The sequence below is a fragment of the Scyliorhinus torazame genome, chromosome 8 (genome assembly GCF_047496885.1).
Source record: "Scyliorhinus torazame isolate Kashiwa2021f chromosome 8, sScyTor2.1, whole genome shotgun sequence".
In the NCBI taxonomy this organism is placed as follows: Eukaryota; Metazoa; Chordata; class Chondrichthyes; order Carcharhiniformes; family Scyliorhinidae; genus Scyliorhinus; species Scyliorhinus torazame.
The window spans coordinates 56,068,590-56,083,747 of NC_092714.1; the positions used below are offsets into that span (position 1 = coordinate 56,068,590).

General features: G+C 48.6%; 1 protein-coding gene across 1 annotated transcript in view; it reads right to left on the reverse strand.

Moving 5' to 3' along the window:
• The window catches only part of LOC140428858 (ATPase MORC2A-like), a 36,754-nt gene extending 21,674 nt beyond the window's left edge, over positions 1–15,080 (reverse strand). Inside the window, exons 1-5 of the mRNA XM_072515512.1 lie at positions 15,067–15,080; positions 11,640–11,765; positions 11,049–11,128; positions 4,882–4,958; positions 2,813–2,904 (exon numbers count right to left, since the gene is read on the reverse strand). Coding sequence (XP_072371613.1) covers positions 2,813–2,904; positions 4,882–4,958; positions 11,049–11,128; positions 11,640–11,765; positions 15,067–15,080 — 389 coding nt within the window. The remainder of the gene's footprint in view (positions 1–2,812; positions 2,905–4,881; positions 4,959–11,048; positions 11,129–11,639; positions 11,766–15,066) is intronic.
• Between the last annotated feature and the right edge of the window lie 78 nt (positions 15,081–15,158).

Sequence of the window (15,158 nt, forward strand, 5' to 3'; positions counted from 1 at the left end):
GTGCCTCACAAACCTTATTGAGTTCTTTGAGAAGGTGACCAAACAGGTGGATGAGGGTAAAGCAGTTGATGTGGTGTATATGGATTTCAGTAAAGCGTTTGATAAGGTTCCCCACGGTAGGTTACTACAGAATATACGGAGGCATGGGATTCAGGGTGATTTAGCAGTTTGGATCAGAAATTGGCTAGCTGGAAGAAGACAAAGGGTGGTGGTTGATGGGAAATGTTCAGACTGGAGTCCAGTTACTAATGGTGTACCACAAGGATCTGTTTTGGGGCCACTGCTGTTTATCTTTTTTATAAATGACCTGGAGGAGGGCGTAGAAGGATGGGTGAGTAAATTTGCAGATGACACTAAAGTCAGCGGAGTTGTGGACAGTGTGGAAGGATGTTACAAGTTACAGAGGGACATAGATAAGCTGCAGCGCTGGGCTGAGAGGTGGCAAATGGAGTTTAATGCAGAAAAGTGTGTGGTGATTAATTTTGGAAGGAATAACAGGAAGACAGAGTACTGGGCTAATGGTAAGATTCTTGGCAGTGTGGATGAGCAGAGAGATCTCGGTGTCCATGTACATAGATCCCTGAAAGTTGCCACCCAGGTTGAGAGGGTTGTTAAGAAGGCGAATGGTGTGTTAGCTTTTATTGGTAGAGGGATTGAGTTTGAGCTATGAGGTCATGTTGCAGCTGTACAAAACTCTGGTGCGGCCGCATTTGAAGTATTGCGTGCAATTCTGGTCGCCGCATTATAGATGTGGAAGCATTGGAAAGGGTGCAGAGGCGATTTACTAGAATGTTGCCTGGTATGGAGGGAAGATCTTATGAGGAAAGGCTGAGGGACTTGAGGCTGTTTTCGTTAGAGAGAAGAAGGTCAAGAGGTGACTTAATTGAGGCATACAAGATGATCAGAGGATTGGATAGGGTGGACAGTGATAGTCTTTTTCCTCGGATGGTGATGTCTAGCACGAGGGGACATAGCTTTAAATTGAGGGGAGATAGATATAGGACAGATGTCAGAGGTAGGTTCTTTACTCAGAGAGTAGTAAGGGCGTGGAATGCCCTGCCTGCAACAGTAGTGGACTCGCCAACACTAAGGGCATTCAAATGGTCATTGGATAGACATATGGACGATAAGGGAATAGTGTAGATGGGCTTTAGAGTGGTTTCACAGGTCGGCACAACATTGAGGGCCGAAGGGCCTGTACTGCGCTGTAATGTTCTATATTCTATATGGGGCTCTCCTCTCGAGCCAATTTAATTAAGATTTTAATGAATCAACTTCTCTTTAATTACTTTGCTTTAACATGTCTCCCTTAAAAAAATCAATTCATCACATGGGGGGGGAGGATTGTTTGATGTGCTCTGCACTTTCTGCAATTGTGCTCGTGTGGTCAGCAGAGAGTCTGTTCTTTCTGTAAGCTCCATTAAGCAGAAACGTGGGAGGAAAGTCAATCCCTGTGGGCTGGATTCACCACCGACTGCCACCAGTAATGGAGTTCCTGATGCGGTGAAGAATCCAGTGTCAGATAAAAAGACATCCATTCTGATGCTCCATTTCCCCTTGCACGGGATCGAGGTTCACGTCCGCGACAACAGGAGGATGCAAGTAGAACATTAAGGCCCATTGGCATCCTATTAACGGGCTGGGCACCATATTCTCCGGGCTCGTATGTGTCTGGGCCGGAATCACATGGCTGAGAATTGATGCTGGACTTGGAGGAGGGCTTCCAGGCAAGGGTCTCCTTATGGGGGGCTTCCAGGCAAGGGTCTCTCTTATAGGGGGCTTCCAGGCAAGGGTCTCTCTTATGGGGGTCTTTCAGGCAAGGGTCTCTCTTGTCGGGGTCTTCCAAGCAAAGGTCTCTCTGATGGGGGTCTCCCAGGCAAGGGTGTCTCTTACAGGGGCATCCAGGCAAGAGTCTCTCTTATGGGGGGCATCCAGTCAAGGATCTCTCTTGTGGGGGAACTTTCAGCCAAGTGTCTCTCTTATGGGGGGCATCCGGGTAAGGGTCTGTCTTATGGGAGATTTCCAGGCAAGAGTCTCCCTTATGGGGGACTTCCAGGCAAGGGTGTCTCTGAAATTAGGGGGTCTCTGGTGGTGATGGGGGGGGGGGGGGGGGGGGGGGAGCTAAGTATTGTGACTCACTTCTTGATTTGCACTCCCAGGGTGTTGATTTGTGCTCTTAGCGGGAGCGCAAATCAGGTGCAATTCAACAGTGGCCGGAGAACATAGGGTGGGATTCTCCGTGCCCCGACGCCGATTTCGTAATCGCCGATTGGGCAGAGAATCCCTGGTTACGATGGAATCGGCGCCTGTTTTCGGGTGTTCCGCCCCCACCAAAACGGCATCATAGCGGTGCACCCTGCACGCCGTTGGGACAGACTCAGGACTACCCCCTCAATGCGATGGGCCGAGTTCCCGACCGCGCGGTTCACTCATGGTCTCAGCAGTCGGGAACCTGGCATGGCGGCTGTGGATTCTGTTCAGAGGCGCCACAGTCAGGCAGGAGCCATGCTGCAGGGGGGTGCATGTGGATCCAGAGGTCTCACTGCCAGCGATTCTGTAGTTTCCAATATTAGATGTATACTAAGTATCATTTTATTAAAGTTGTTTTAAATTCCTTTTTCCAGTAAAAGCCTTCAAACCTGAAATCTTGTCATGCAATCTTTTGTCAGTCACTGGGCATTCAATCATTTTGTTTAAAAGTTATCAGTCTCTGCGGGGATCATGACAAATGTAACAATTTTCCCCAGCATGCAGAGGTACTCACTGATCAATATCAAATGCTAAGAGAACTTCCAATTAAATTACAGAATACCGTAGCTTTTCTTGATACAAGTTCTTCTTCCGGTCTACATCTCTCTGTGACTTTAATAAGCTACTATGCGCATCAGCAAACTTGAACTGATTCTAGAAAGAGGACATCTTAAAATCAGTGAGAAAGCAAAAGGAAAAATATACTTGATTGTTAGCAAGCTATAGATTCGACAAAGGGAATATTTCCAAATTTGTCCTTTATTAAATTGGATGCAAAATAATTCAACTCTGTCTCTATGCTTTATTCTGAATGGAAGTCTTACCAAAACCTTGATACAGCATATCCAATGTGTATGCCTTCAGAATTGAAATTGTTTGATTGTGTAAAACTCAACATTACAATTAAATCTTCACTGGGTTTGCTGCAGGCACACTCCCCACACATGCAGTTCCATGCCTATAACACTGACAGTGAAGTCCCAGTAAGAAGTCTTACAGCACCAGGTTAAAGTCCAGCAGGTTTGTTTCGAATCACTAGCTTTCGGAGCACTGCTCCTTCCTCAGTTGAATGATTCACCTCAATGATAGTAATACAACTAGAATCCTATCCTGCCCAGCATTGGAATCTGTTACCATTCAGTATTCTTGATATTTCAACATAGAGATGGGAAGGCAAAGACATTCTATCTAGTGTTAGTGCAGCACTGGCTCAGCCAACCTTTTTGGGTGTGGTGGGTGGGGAGGGGGGGGGTGCACATTCTAATTTTCTCACACTCTGGGGACTGATGAGCAATTTTGGAAAGATCTGGGGTTGGCTTCCCTGTTTTTGGGACTATGTCCCTGATGCACGATCAATCACTACTGAAGCGAGATTGTAGTCTAATTGAAGGATTTAATGAACAATAGTTAGCCCAGCAGCTCGAACAGAATGACTGCTGTGGGTGAAACACAGACTCTTATGCTCCGCCTGCTGGGCGGAACCAGCAGGCACGTTTTACCACTCATACTACAGTATAAGGTATATCCCACCTAGGTACCGCAATACCCCTAATATAGCCTACCACAGTCCCCACGCCGTCGTAAAAACCGTGGACTTCTCACGCCAGAAAAACTAAGTGAAAGGGCCACATATTCCTAACCCTGCAGGTGGTTGGCAGGGACCCGGCGTAAAACTAGCAGCTTTTGCTGCAGATACGGGCCCCCACACTCCCTGGTCGGAGGCTGCGCCGGGCTCCATGGTGGACTCAGATCGCGGACCTGGCCATTAAAAATAGACCCCCTCGATCGGCAGCGCGCACCACCCTGACCGCCTGCCCAATCATTGCCCGGCTGCATGCAAGGCCCCCCCTGCCCTCAGATCGGCCTGCCCCCGACTGGCAGGACCATGAGTGGTGCACGCCATCGGGACTTCGGCCGGTCGGGGGCGGAGAATGGCCAAGCGGGCTTCCATCAATGGCTGCAGGTAGGTGATACGCGGCGCAGCGGCGGGGAACCGGCGCCGGTCCCGATTCTGTGCGGGGAAATTAATTCTCCGGCTCGGCACCAGCCGCAATTTTGGCGCGGGATGCGGAGAATCCAACACGCGGTTTGACACAGCAATAAGTTTGATTTTTGTTTAAAAAGCTGATGGATGAAACAAAAAAGTTGACTGAGCAAAAGACAAAATGTCACAAGTCGACAATTTTTAAAAATGAGTGATACAAAGAGGCAACCATTAGAGTGTGACAAGGTGACCGACCGACCCACACACCGACCGACCCACCGACTCACTCCCTCACTCCCAGTACCTGTCAGTGTGTGGGGCTGACGGTGAATGAGAACCCCAAGGCTGTGAGTGAGTGTGACACACACACTCTCATCCTCCTTCTCCCCACTTATCTCCAGCAAAATCTTTCAAACTCATGGGCTTGGCTGACCAGCATTTTCAACAACCTCACAGAGAGGGGCATAGCCGACTGCTGGATAAGCCTGGTGTAGCGTATGCTTTTCCTTTTATTTGGTGTATGACATATCACAATCAATTGAAACCTAAAATCAATTGAATCGGCACCGTCCATTTTTACAGAACGATACAAAGGAAAGATAATCGCTGATATTATCAACAAAAGTACTTTAAAATGATTGGTTTACCTCTGCTTCCATGGTGCTGTCACAGGTCTTTTCTAACTCCTTCAGTTTAAATTTTGCTTCCTGCATACTTTCCTCTGCTGAAAATACCAATTCAGAAACAGTTTAAGATGCTTCAACAGTTGGACGAGCGTTCAAAACATTTCTAAGAACATTTAATCAGTGTTTTAGAAGTAATGTGTAAATTCTGCTCTCAAACTAAGCCTTTTCCTGAGTGTAATTCCCATTCCATGGGCTGGATTCTCCGGTTGCCGAATAGTATTCGGCTATCAGCTGGAGAATCAAAGTTCCCAACCAAATCGGTGTACTCTCTGTCCCGTATTGAAGCCATTGCCCGAGGGCTGCCCTCCGATGCTCCGGCCCCAACCGGCCGAGATCCCAAAGGCATCAGTGGCGTGTGGTCCCATCCGTCGGGAACTTAGCGTGGCGGTTGCGGACTCAGTCCGGCGGCGCCACAGTCAGAGGAGGGCCGACCCGCGGGCAGGAGGGCACTTAATCAGGGGCTGGGGCACTGTGTGGGGGGGGGGGGGGGGGGAATGGGGGTCCGGGTCGCACGAGCCAGCCGAAGGGGGGGGGGGGGGGGGGGAACTATTTTGAGGGCCGGGTCCATGAGCGGCCCGCGCCATGTAGCACGGCGCGGCCACTGCAAGCTGCCACCGTGCGCATGCGTGGCCGCGTATCGGCAGCTAGAGCCGGGTGCTCTACACTGCCGGCATGCTAGCCCCCAGCAAAACGGGGACTCGGTGGCCGTTTTACACCATTTTGTCTGGTGCAAAACACCACCGTTCCCACGCCGGCGTGGGGACATAGCCCCAGAATTGAAGAATCCAGCCCCATGTGTTTTAACTGTGCCATCAGATAAAATACGTATAGTACTTCGCACTAGAGAAAAATAAATGAAGCCAAATAGGGAACAAATGGAATAAAAATTTGGTGAGCTCCAGTGACAAACAAGTTAAATGACACTTGTCATTCTGATTATCCAGCATCATCCTTACCTCATCATAATTGTCATGATATACATCAGCACATCATGGTGCAATCACACACACACTGACACACTGATGGACACACAGTAGGACCAACCAGCACACACAACATCGCAGCCAAGCACCAGTGAGAGCACACGCACTATAAAGACAAGGGACACCAGTGTTCCCGCTCATTCTAGCAGCAGCCAGCTCAGAGCGCATAGCTCACAGCCTGCCTCTCAGACATTCACAATGTACTGAGTGCCTCACCTAGACAGTGATAGGACAGGGTCCACAGATAAGCTGGTAATGCACGTATCCAAGCTTACAGTATGTTATTACAGTTGAGTTGTTAATAAAATAGAGTTACACCATCTCCAGCCGTGTTGACCTGTTTGTAGACCAGAACACCCAACACGACATGGTTCCAGGAGTGGACGCATACTAACTCCTGTGAGACCTACCTGCAACTTATCAGCAATCCGCCATCCTGCAGCATGGAGAACATCAAACTGCCGCCACCGCTACGCATTGCTGGCAATTTCAGGGTGAATTGGAAGCTTTTTAAACAGCACTTCCAGCTCTTCCTAGAGGCCACAGACAGGGAGAATGCATCGGACACCAGGAAGATTGCCCTTCTTCTCTCCACGGCAGGGCAACACGCCAGCCACATCTTTAACTCCCTTACATTCGCGGACGGCGAGGACGAAACCAAATACAAGACGGTGCCCCTAAAATTTGATGAACACTTCAGCGTTGAAGTTTACGAAAGCTTCGAAAGGTACCTGTTCCAGCAGCGCTGCAGGGTAAGGACGAGACTTTCCAGTCTTATTTAACGCACCTCCCCATCCTCGCGCAGTCCTGCGGCTATGGGCCCACCTGTGACTCCATGATACGTGACCAGATAGTTTTCGGGGTCATGTCAGACACCCTGCGCCAGCAGCTCCTTAAAATCAAGCAATTCACCCTAGCGACGGCCATCGAGACCTGCGTCCTGCATGAGAATGCCACCAGCCGGTACTCACACATCCAGGCGGCTGAAACGGCGCGGCAGGGGCCCCACGAGGCGGAGCAGGTCCAGACGATCGAGTACCTCCCGGCCCATGGCCCGGAGGAGGGCGGCCGTTCTGCGCGCTTTCCGAGGCCTCCCGCGCTTGTACGCGCCAAAAGAGGGGACGTTGGCGCGGAGGAACGCAATGCGCAGGCGCGCACTAAGCAAGACCGCACCGCGCATGCGCGGTGGTGCAACGAACGCACTGACATCATGACGTGCGGCAACTGTGGCCCCGCCCATTTAAAGCGGCAATGTCCGGCCAAAGCGCGACAATGCCTACGCTGTGGCAGGCTTGGCCACAATGCTGCCTGCTGTCGAGCACCTCAGCCTGCCAACTCGCAACAGTTTAACCAGCCTCGCAGAAATGTTCGGGCAATTCTACCCACGTTCAACGAGTCCGATCCTGACATCATACAGACCAGTGACACTGAGGACCGGGAGCCTTTCTGCATTGGTGTCATCAACAAGAACAAGCTGTCCCCGAGTCGAACGCACCAGCCGCTGTCGGTGCACAGCATCGATCCGGACGACGATTGGTGTGCCACCCTGACGGTCAACCCAAATTTGTCGCCCACCCCAAAGACTTGATTTATAAACCTTGCACTATTGGACTCACTGACTTGTTCTGCCGTACTGTTTAAGAGTTTTTCATCGTTTGTTAATAGCATTTGTTTCGTTCTTGGTGTAACATAGTTTTCCTCTGCACCTGGCACCTTCCCGTGTATATATCATAGCCACATGTACATATTGATGTAAATAATGCACACACATGATCAGGCACACTCACTACACTTTATTTATTCTCATGTAGGCACATATTCTTTGCGAAAAGGGGGGATGTCATGATATACATCAGCATATCATGGTGCAATCACACACACACTGACACACTGATGGACATACACAACATCGCAGCCAATCACCAGTGAGAGCACACGCACTATAAAGACAGGGGACACCAGAGTTCCCGTTCATTCTAGCAGCAGCCAGCTCAGAGCAGAGCTCACAGCCTGCCTCTCAGACATTCACCATGTGCTGAGTACCTCACCTAGACAGTGATAGGACAGGGTCCACAGATAAGCTGGTAATGCGCGTACCCAAGCTTACAGTATGTTATTACAGTTGAGTTGTTAATAAAATAAGAGTTACACCATCTCCAGCCGTGTTGACCTGTTTGTAGACCAGACACCCAACACGACAATAATTAGTTTGCATCCTTTCTATCTAATTCTGCATGAACTAAAAGGCAACAAAAGTATAATGAAAACAGTTTAATGTTACTATTGGTTAGTAGAAACTAGCAGAACTTAAAGTAACGTCAGCAAAATTCAGGGAGGAAAGGACCCTAATAACTCTAATTACACTGCATGTTTAGTAGTAATGTATGAACCAAAACTTCGTAATTTCAATTCCTGGGATTGCAATTTAATGGGGGAAGTTCTAAATGCCGTAGCGGGTGGCACTTCCCGAGTGCTTCCCGATGGTTGGGCCAGCGAGACCGTGGTAGAAGTGGGTACAGTTACATGGGCAGGGTGGGTATAGAGGGATATGGGCAAAATGCAGGCAAGTGGGACTAGCTTAGTGATAGAAACTGGGTGGCACGGACAAGCTGGGCCGAACGGCCTTTCCATGTAAACATCTATGACTCTATTGCAAGCTTCAGGGGCACAATCTGGTGAGCACCACACAGTTGCTAATGCACATTAGGTGGAGGTAGGAACATCCAAGGGAGTCGGAGTCGGAGGTCTGCTGGATCCCAGCAATTAGTCCCGGTCAAAAGCTGAGCCTCTGGACAAGGTTATCGCAGAGCTGATGCAGATGGTGCGGGTGTGAGATTCAGGAGGGGATGTCAGCGACAGTCCAGCGAGTGCATAGCCAATTGGAGGAGTCCCAGAGGTTACATGCGCACGAGATGATGGTGACAATGCGTGGCACCAAGGCCAACACAGCCAGGGTGGCACCCGCAGTGGAAAGCCGGAAGCATGACGTCAGTACCCTGAGTGGCGCGCTGAAGGCATGGCTCAGTCAGTGACGACCATGGCTGAGGGCGTCGACAACATGTCCCAGTCACTATGCGGCCTGTTCCAGATGCAGGTGGACATTGCTGAGGCTATGCAGAGAATATCCTAGTCACTGAGGAGCAACGCCATGATGCATTGGGGGGGGGCAGTGCCAAGGCCTCTGGAGCTCATTCCAGCTGCCCCCCCCCCATCCCATGAAGATCCCCAGAGCCCCATGGACACTGTCCAGGCGGAGGTAGCGCTGAAGGCCAACCCGGTGCCTCCCACTAGGGAGACCATAACGCTCTTCAACTCACCCGAATCCCACACCTCGTGACAACAGTGGGTCAGCAGGCGCAGAGTGGCATGGCAATGCAAGGGACACGGTAAGCCTGCCAGGCCCCAGGCCCTCCAGGGGACATCCGCCAAGGGCATGAAATGCAGCAGGCTGCATCCTCCTCTGATATGCATCTTGGAAACACGCTTATACATAGCGGCATAGCGTGGATGATAAAGACGATAATGACTGAGTGACGGGGTGGGGGGTTGTGCCACCTGTAAATAGGGACCATGAGGCCCCCCCCCCAACTTCCCCCTGCCTGGGCAGTAGTGCTACAATACCGATTCCTTATCAGTAATAGCCTTCAGCTGTATAGCTAAGAGACTGCTCACAGTTAAAGTGACCTTCAGCACATAACCAGGCACAGGGCTCTGTCATGGATGTATTCAATAGGTCAGGTTGGCAGAGGCTGCAGTTGCCCCCAATATGGGTACAGACAATTAGGGGGAGGGCCTTTAGGACCCACAGGCACTGAGCCCCCACCCCAGGGGCGACCAGCCTCCCCAACTACACACACACACACACACTCTGTCTCTGTATGCCTGAATATGAAGATGGCTACTCACCTCCTCCAATCACCTCAGCAGCCATTGCGCCAGGTCCCTGATTTTAAATCGGAATGCTAAGCGGTGCCAATGTAACCACTCGCCGGAGAGTCGATTAGCTCATGGGAGGCCATTAGATTGGGCTTCCACCTTGTTAATGAGGTGGAGATTACCCTTAATTGGTCTCAATTGGCTTCATGCCGTGTCTCGGTGGGATCTGGACCCCGCCAATTGGAGCAGGGCCGTTAGATCGCAAACCAATCCGCGACCACCGCCGATTCCGATTTCAGCTCTCCTGCGATTTAACCGGCGTTCACGAATCCACACCGGGCGGAACGCGGTCATTAAATCGTACCCATGACCTCTGCTGAGCCTGGACAAGAGCAGGGGAAATTTTCCATAGCGTGGCCTTCTTTATCAAGCAATTTGGCTGAGAATTTATGTACATTCAGAGGTCAGGTTCGGACAGAATTTAATTTAGCTCTTATTCTTTAACCATGAACCTGATGAATAATTAACCTGCTAATATATTCTTTAGATTCATGCATGCAAGTGGGTGCTTGGGTGAAGTATTGTAAATTTGTACTGAAAAAATACATGCAAGCATAAATTACCTCCTTCAAAACAAGAGAGTAGGGGGGAAAAAAATAGTTAAATTAATCTATTAGAGAAAGTATAATGAGGAATGACAAGGATGCAATTACATCTTTTTAAAAAAGAACATCATGGCCTGGATTCTCCAGTCACCCAGCCGCATGTTTCTCGGCAGCGTGCCGTTTGCTGGCAGTGGGATGGGATTTCCATTGAACCCACCCCATGCTGCTGGGAAACCGGGGGGGGGGGGGGGGGCCACGAGTTATAGAATGGCTTATTTATAAGTCACAGTGATTTAGCCTTGAAATTAAATGAACTCAAGTGAACAAGGTCTGTAATGATCCACAGGAGGCAGGGGTTCCGTCACCACACCAGTATTTATTTGCAATAACTTATATACACGAGCAGCTCCAAACAGTGCTGCTAGCATTCCAGTCAACTTAGGACTGCCTCACAAAGCCGACACAGGTGCTTATATGGGCCCCCTCAATGAGCTATCATTGAGGGAGCTCATACTCCAATTGGCCAACCAATAATGCCAATTGGAGGTCATTACAAGGTCACTCAGTTGGTAATGATTTTCCCCACTGAATTAAAATGGAGCTAGTCTGTAATGTTTACTGATGGAATTATTCTTGGAAGAATCAATTTAGTGTTAATCCATACCTATTTTAACAGCAAGTTCTGCCTCCTTTAGCTCTCTTGAAGCACGTACTTTGAACCCTTTGGAAATATAAATGTACTTCCTGTTGAGAAAGCAACCAATGTCAATTAAACATCAAGTCATTTTTTCAATGTTAGTTGCCCTTAATTTGTGAAGATTGTCAGATATAGTGAAGGTCACTGGTGATACAATATAACTCCCACCTTTACGGCAGCAGTTCATTCCGGACCTCAGTATGGATCCATACTACCTGAAAGTTATGTAAATCTTGCCAGTTCCTTACTTTTGATAAAACATTTGGAAAAATGGATTAGGTGTTTAAAGTGATATACAAACATAGCAATTTGACACGTAAATGAAATAGTGAAAATGAAAGGAAACAAGCTAGAAATTTAATAGTTTAATTAAATATTCACCAGTGAGATTTTGAATGATTGGCTAATTGGAGCAGCTTTTGTCCCTGACGGTCGAACAAACAAGTCCAAATTTGATTTGCCCCTTGGAAAAATTGGAATTAAGCTTCATGATTTCAAAACCTAAGTAGAATTTTAAAAGGGCTCTGAAACGGTGACATTAGCAAATGATTCTCTTACCTGGGCCTATACAAGGAAAAGATGAGGTGCTGAGCGTGAACCTTTTCCCCTTGGATGGAAATCTTCATGCGAGGGTTAATGTATAATATTGCAGCATAGGCTCTAAAGGAATATAGTTCTGGTTGTCTGAAACATAATTGTTAATATAATTTTTGATCATGCTGTAATGTAACTGTACTATTTCAGAACACTAAGTAGGAATGTAGCATCAGATAAAATATCAGCGGTGGCATTTTCAATTCCTGAGACTAAGTGTTGATGCCAAGGCAGGATTCGTGGACTTCAGCGACCATGGAGGAGCTAGCACCAACAATTGATCCGATGAAAAACAGTGCGGGATTCACGGGGTCCGTGATTGACACTCGGGAGGCTCACACACTGCAGCCGCATATACAATTTACTCCTCACACTCACCCCAGCCAACAAGGTGGTACTGGAAACGCTGGTGCGTGCTCATCCCGCTGATGGGTTGGTTGGGGCCAGAGGGATGAGCACGCATCAGCGTGCTAGGGGGATGCCCTGGGGGAGACACATACAACCTGTGGCCCTAGGTTCACCGTGGGCAGTCAGCAGCGTGCGCAGCTGCATGGCTGCCTTGCCGGCTGCTGCACGTGTTTTAAGCCCATCCACAGCCCACCTCCTGGGCACCCCGTCGCTATTCCCCCCGGCCCTGACAGTAGCACCCCAGACGGCAGTACAACTGTCAGCACCCTATAGCAATGTTGGACACTTTCCCTACCCCCTCTTTCTCCATCATCGGCCACAGCGCCAGTTTCATGATTTTTAAAAGCACAAGTGAACTTCGCCGTGGATGGGACATGTCGCCACTGTCGCAGGCAGGGCGGATGCAAACAATGAAATTGAAAAGAAATTAAACCTTCTTAAAAAATGATTTTGGGACGAGGATTGGAAGGTTCTGAAAGACAACTAAGAGCCTTGGCAGCACCATCATTTTCACTGTCTTCACCCGTCCCTCCAGTATCAGTGGCAACACATCCCACCTCTTAAAATATCCCTTCATCTACTCCACCAGGTTCAGCTTATGCAACTGTGCCCATCCCGCACCACCTGGATGCCCAAGTATCTGAAGCTACCTTGAACGGCAGCTCACCCAAACTACTCACCTGCCCCCTGGCCTCAATTGTGAACACTTCACTCTTCCCCATATGAATGACTCCAAAGTTCAGTGTCCTCCTTCTCCTGCCAGTCCATTGTCTCGTAATAGTTCCATCGCCTCCTCTGGCGTTCCAAAATAATGTTCTCGGCTATTAAAAGGTGACCCAGAGGTGGGCCGGATACAACATCCCGAACTTCATCCCCTTCTTAAAGAGGGCAGCTTTCACCCAATTGAACTCGGCCCTCCTCTTCGCCAGGTCCGTGCCCAGGCCCTGGTACACCCAGAGCTCGTTCCCTTCACAGGTCCACTTCCTCATCTGCCTCGCCCATCTCAAATCTTTTCCTTACCCAGGAACCGGTGAAGACGCACCACCATCGCCCTTGGTGGCTCGTTCGCCTGTGGCTTACTCATCAGCGCCTTATGGGCTCGGTCTATCTCCAAGGGCCAGTCAAAGGCACCCTTCCCTCATCAACTTCTACAGCATCTTGGCTACATACGTGCCGGCATCCGCTCCCTTGATGCCTTCAGGCATCCCCACAATTTGTAAATTCTGTCTCCAGGAGGACTCAGATATCTTCAGCCAAGAGTAAAAGTTGCTGAGTGTGTCTGCCAGGTGAAGCATGAAAATCTTTTAGATGCTATGATAAATATTTTCTGATTTTTGAATCATAAAGTTTTTTTAATCAAAAGACGTATGAACTTCAAATTTCCACATTGTTGGTGCTGTTGCAAGTGCTACTGGAGGTTGGGGTACAAATGGTAGGGGGCGGTGGGGGGAAAGAGGGGTGTGTGAAAATAATCAGTTGGGTATTAGGCACTGTCAGGATTTTCCAATGGAAATGACAGCAGACATGGAGTACTGAAAATGGGTGGGTTTATTCAAACAAAGTCAGAATAATGAAGTGACAATCTATGTCACATTTTCCGTCATTATCAAATGCCACAGTGAGCAATTATAAACTTATATTGCCAGCAAACTGCTGGCATCTGAAATTGTTAAGGATGCTGACGGAGTAGATTGAAGGAGGCGGTTGTGGAGGGCATAGCACTTGAAATTCAGAGCAGCTAATTTGGAGACTTTCAACCTCCTTTTTTTGTGCTGAGGGCAAGCTGTCCTTTATGGCAAATATTTAAAGTTTAACTGGACTCATTTAATATTTAATTCATTTTGGGTATGTAGGCTTCACTGGCTAGGCCAACATTAATTACCCACTCCTAATTTCCCTTGAGAAGGTGGTGATGAACTGCCTGCTTGAACTGCTGAAGTCCATGTGATGTAGGTACACCCACAGTGCTATTAGGAAGTTCAAGATTTTGACCCTCAAGTCAGGATGGAGGGGACCTTGTCCTTCGAGAAGGTGGTGGTTGTGGGTTTAGAAGATGCTGCCTCAGGAGTCTTGATGAGTTCCTGTAGTGCACCTTTCAGATGGTACACACTGCTGTCACTGTTAGTTTGTGATGAATGAAGAGAATGTTTGTGGAAGGGGTGCCAATCCAGCGGTATGCTTTGTCCTGGATGATGCCAAGCTTTTTGAGTGTTGTTCGAGATGCATTCATTCAGGAAAGTGGAGAGTGTTCCATCACACTCCTGACTTGTGCCTAGTACAGGGTGGACAGGCAGTCATGAGGGGAGTTGCTCGCCACAGGATTCCTAGCCTCTGACCTTGTAATCACATTATTTATATGGCTCGTCCAGTTGAGTTTCTAGTCAATGGTAACCCCCAGGATGTTGATAGTGGCGGATTCACTGATGCTATTGCCATTGAATGTCATGGGGCAATGGTTAGATTTTCTTTTGATGGAGATGGTCATTGCCTGGCGTTTGTGCAGTGCGAGTGTTATTTGCCATTTGTCAGCCCCAGCCTTGATAGTGTCCTGCATTTTGACATGGACGGCTTTAATATTTGAGGAGTCGCAAATGGTCCTTAACATAGTGCCGTCATCAGCGAACATCCTCACCTATGTTGGCAGGCAGAACATTGATGAATCAGCTGAAGGTGGTTGGGGCCCAGGATACTACCCTGAGGAACTCCTGCAGTGATTCTAGGCACTGAACATTGTTACTGTTTGAAATAATCTGTAAAAGTCTTCTTTTACTTGCCTTAATGCATCACTGCTGTAAGATCATGGTGATTTGGCAATTTTGATGAGTAAATTCTAAATGATAGAGGACTGTGGATGAAAAATGACAATGAAAATAATATTGAGGACTTCCGGTCGCAGCCATGGAGTGATTGGTCACACATTTGGCAGCTCCCACTCAAGGTGTTTTTTTCGGACCTCTTCCCCGCTTATTATTTGCCTTGTTACCCATTATCACGCATCTATGGTCCTCTGAATAGCAGAATCACAGCTAGCCATAATTCTGAATCTCTGAACTAGCTGTTGATCTCCGTCCGAGA